The sequence below is a fragment of the Gigantopelta aegis genome, chromosome 4 (assembly GCF_016097555.1).
Source record: "Gigantopelta aegis isolate Gae_Host chromosome 4, Gae_host_genome, whole genome shotgun sequence".
Lineage (NCBI taxonomy): Eukaryota > Metazoa > Mollusca > Gastropoda > Neomphalida > Peltospiridae > Gigantopelta > Gigantopelta aegis.
Genome location: NC_054702.1, coordinates 99,497,483 through 99,501,791, shown reverse-complemented (window position 1 = coordinate 99,501,791; position 4,309 = coordinate 99,497,483). Strand labels below are relative to the sequence as shown.

At 36.8% G+C, this 4,309-nt stretch overlaps 1 protein-coding gene across 1 annotated transcript; it reads left to right on the top strand.

The window, feature by feature from the left end:
* Window positions 1-645: 645 nt before the first annotated feature.
* Window positions 646-4,027, top strand: LOC121371559. The gene is made up of 3 exons (XM_041497552.1): window positions 646-694; window positions 968-1,009; window positions 2,943-4,027. The coding sequence occupies exons 2-3, from the start codon at window positions 968-970 to the stop codon at window positions 3,879-3,881; spliced, it is 981 nt and encodes a 326-aa protein (XP_041353486.1). The 5' UTR covers window positions 646-694; the 3' UTR covers window positions 3,882-4,027.
* The last annotated feature ends 282 nt before the right edge of the window (window positions 4,028-4,309 follow it).

Here is a 4,309-nt window from a genome sequence, read left to right as displayed (position 1 = left end):
AAAATTGCTGTCGTTATGAGCCTGTGGCTAGTAACCAGGTGAAATAAATCAGGGGATCTGCAGCCCCTAATTTAATACAAAACAACCATTATATCTATTCAAGATAGTTACAATGCATGTGTACGTTTTCCAATTTGTAGAACCGTCCCTAGTGAAGGAGGAGGAGAGAGGGGCAGTGGTAACCTAAAAAGGTGAACTTGTACTTTAAAAATTGTCTTTGTGAAAAACTTGCAAAACCATAACAAACAGAAGAAATAAAATCCAGGCGTTTTTCAATTGTTCTTGTAGAAAAGGTACCTAATTGGTTTTGTTTGTTTGTTTGTTTGGGTGTTTTTTTTTAGCTCAATAAACAAATTCTAAATAGGGTGAACAACACGAAAGAAAAAATATTATATTATGGTAGGAAATGTGTACCGCATTATAGTTTATAACAGGGCGGTTGTGTTTCGGTCATTATCACAGTTAATAAACGTTGAGATGAATTCTTGGGCGCGATTAATGATTGGCGTCTACTCGTGGCCTGGTTAAATGTCACGGACAAAACAATTAATAGCTGTTGTTTGGTTTATGGGCAGTTTACTTACCGATATAATAACAATAATTACACCAATTTTGTCGACTGCGTTGTTTCATATAAACGGAAACTCACAAAGACAAACTACTGCCAACAGAACGAGGTGCATATGGTATAAAGGTAATTTCGGTTCCATTCACTTTTCAGATTATTGTTGATGTTATATTTTCTGTTAATAATTACAGCAGTGTGTATTTATGTACAGATGTACATACATATTTATTTTTTATTGTTTTATTTGTTTATTGTTGATGTTATTCATGTTGTTGTTGTTTGTGGTAGCGGTGCTGAAATGTGATAAGTTATTTTTGCATAATGTTTTACATTTCCAATATAGTGATTTTCGTCCATATCTTCAAACAAATAATGAAAATATGTTGGCTTTGTTTTCAGATGGCAGCTGAAACTAAAATGGAGTTTGCAAATCAAAATTACGTAAGTTCCTACTTGTTAACACGAACCAGATAACACAGAACAAATAGGAAAATGTTGATTGTAATTACACCTTACACCGTTGGACAGTACTCATTTGTTACAGTTGCAGTGCCTTTAATTTACAGCCTTGCAATAAATACTTATATCTAAAACTGTTACCAGGTGAGATCCATATATGGTTAGTTGGAAATAAGATATATTAAGGATCATCTGAATGTTTTACTGAAATGTTATGTATTACAGGGATGTATTTTTTTTTTTAACAGAGTATAGGTATATCATACGGAAGAACACAAGAAATGCAAATATTTTCATATATATTTTTTGTTTTACATGATACAGTTAATTCGGTAAATAGACCGTTAAAATAAGCCTAAAATATTCACAAGTCATTGATAGACCCATAGACTAATGTGACTCAAAGTGAATAATTTAAAATAAATTAAAAGGAAACTAAACTGATATTTGCGTTTATTTTGTTGTTCAGTATAGTAGCCCACATTGATTGGGATGTAGGTGGTAGTCATATTATCCATTAACTTGCATACATCTACAGAATCGCAAGTGAATGGAAGGTATCGATTTTGGGGAACTGTAGTATTAAGCTGAGCGATAAAACCACTCGTACATTGAAATTCGTATTTCTGCACAAAATATTCTAACGGATGTTTTGACAAATTCGCGACAGATTTAGTATTTGTTAATATTACATTTCAATCACCAGAAGCCAGGTAAGAAAACATCTTGGTGGGCAACTGTCCCTATTCTTCTTCTACCCCCCCCCCCCCCCCCCCCCACACACACACACACACATCTTCCCTCCTCACCGTCTCGCCGGTGCTATTGGACTATGTGATTACGAAGACTTTGGAGACCGACTTAATACCATCTTCATCTTTGTTATTGATCACCATCCTGCTCTTCGTTTTCACCTAAGTTAATAAAGACACATCTCTGTGTATTCCTTGGTGACTTCATTCTGATGAACGTCTTCTGTCATCCCAATGGGCGGCATCACGTGATGATAATGCATATTCATCATCTTAGCACTTGTCCGTTTCGGCTTCATTTTGTCATTACCAGTGATCAGTGCGCATCAGTGGTGCGATGGGTTTCTACACTCAAGGTGTGGATCCAAGGAGGGTGAAGCGGGTACGATTCTCCTCTCAGAACTTCGAAGTGCCTTGAAAATGCCAGTGTTTAATGCATGAATGTAACGAATTTGTTTTGTTGTTTTTTTAGTGGGAGAGAGTTATATTTTGATTGGCTGGGTGTTTTGAGGGGACGGGGACTGCTTATATTTATCATACAATTATTGTAAAATAGTGGACTTTAGAGCATCCATTCTCATCTTGTAGAAATCATCGTTCATTTTACATAATTATCATAAATATTTAGTTTTTTTAATTGTAATCATCGTTTATTTTAATGGTATTTTTTTCAAAATTATTAAAAATATTTATTCTTTCGATTTGTGAACTAAATTCAAATCTAAACCAATTGAGCATTTATTTGGACTGTCTGTCCACTACAGAACGAGTTATATTAATGATTATTTGTTAATGATTAGTGCGAGAGAAGTCGATGGTCTTATACATTACCATTTAGCTGTGATACGGGGATACGAACCTAGTACCTACCAGCCTTAAGGCAGATGGCTTTACTTGCCCACTACATCCTTGAGGCCGGTACTATGTTACCACAAGTTAACTCAGTTCTGAAGATATGTTACAGTTACGTGTTTGGATTTATTTGTTTTATTTATCTTTTTTATTGCTTTAACTTTTATTTTTATTTTTATTTATTTGTTCTTTCTTCATTTTGTCTTTGTTTTGTTTTTTAAATCAAATATTCCTCTCTTTTTTATTATTATTATTTTTTTTTTTTTCATTTTGAAAACAGTTGAAAAACGTTACATTTTTTAATGTTTCAGAGCATACTCCAAAACCACTCTGTCACACGTCAGGATTACGATTCCGAAATGACGACTCAACAACTTGCAGAAATCTGCGTTTCCTCAGGGCTGGCAATTCTCATCGTTGTGTTCAACCTCGGTACCATAGCAACAGTTCTCTGCAGAGACATTTTGAGACGATCCCCGAAATACATCTTGGTCGCTGTTCTGGCTTTTCTGGATCTCGTTGTTGGAGCTGTCGTTTTACCAATCCGTATCCTCACACTGTTTAAATACGACTTGAGAATTTCGTGTGCAAGTCTATATCTAATTGACTTTATCAACGTATACTTTCAAAGGACGTCATTTATATATATGTTGACATTTCTCAACATCGTCGTCATCGTCGTTGCCATGAGGTCTTCGTGTATGGTTGGCAAGAAAGGCAAGGTCACTGCTGCTTTAATGGCGGTCCTTCCGTTGGCGTTCAGCGTGTTGGTACTAGCGCCCGTGTATGGAACAGGAGTTCGAGAAATCAGAGACATCCCACTGAGACAGCAGAAATGTTTTTACATTTTAAATACCAAACATTCTCTAGCTCTCTACTTTCTTTCTGGCCTCATTCCTGTTTTCGTTCTCTTCCTAACGACTCTCTGTAATGTGTGTTCGAGCATCATGTCAAGCAACACAGTCGTTAACGAGAAAAACGAACCGGAAGTAGATCCACGCGCGCACATTCATCTCGACGCGCTGCTCGTTAGTCTGTTTACCATTCTCCTCGTACTTCCGCTTTCTGTCTTCGGGGTACTCCTCTACTATGATTCGTCGATATGTGACATACAAACCTGCGATATTATCTGGCTATGTTTCCAGTACTTACCGTTTCTGAAGTCCTGCGTTGTGCCACTCTTATGGATTTGCAACAGAGACTATAGAATTGGTGTAACAAGGCTTATTACCTGCCGTTGTTTTTGTTAACAGCTAATTCAATTTTTAGTTTATTTTCATTCCTGGTTTGTATTTTAAGGAGGGGACTATTTTAGGTTTATGGGGAAAAGGGCCCGTAATCACTACATTGTAAAAAGCACAAGTGTGGATTTTTATTAAAAAAGTGGAAAAAATAACAAAGGTTTTATCTTGTTGTTTGTATTACTGCATTGCCATGCTACGAGGGCCGTACTTAGCTTAAAATACGTGTGGTGGCAGTACGAAATGAATTAGGGCGCAGTAATAGTCACCAGGTAGACAAAAGGAATGCTTTTTAAACAAAAGAGCTTCTTTGTCTCTCCGAGAGTGCCACAGACCCCCCTCCCGCTCTCCCCCCCCCCCCCTCCCCAATAGGTACGGCTCTGTTTTATCACGACGGCCTAAAATTCGAATTTAATGGATACACAATTTTGGGCATG

Coding starts and splice junctions, on each gene's coding strand:
- LOC121371559 (XM_041497552.1), top strand. CDS start 968: ATGGCAGCTGAAACTAAAATGGAGTTTGCAAATCAAAATTAC. Junction 1,010..2,942: donor AGTTTGCAAATCAAAATTAC/GTAAGTTCCTAC, acceptor TTAATGTTTCAG/AGCATACTCCAAAACCACTC.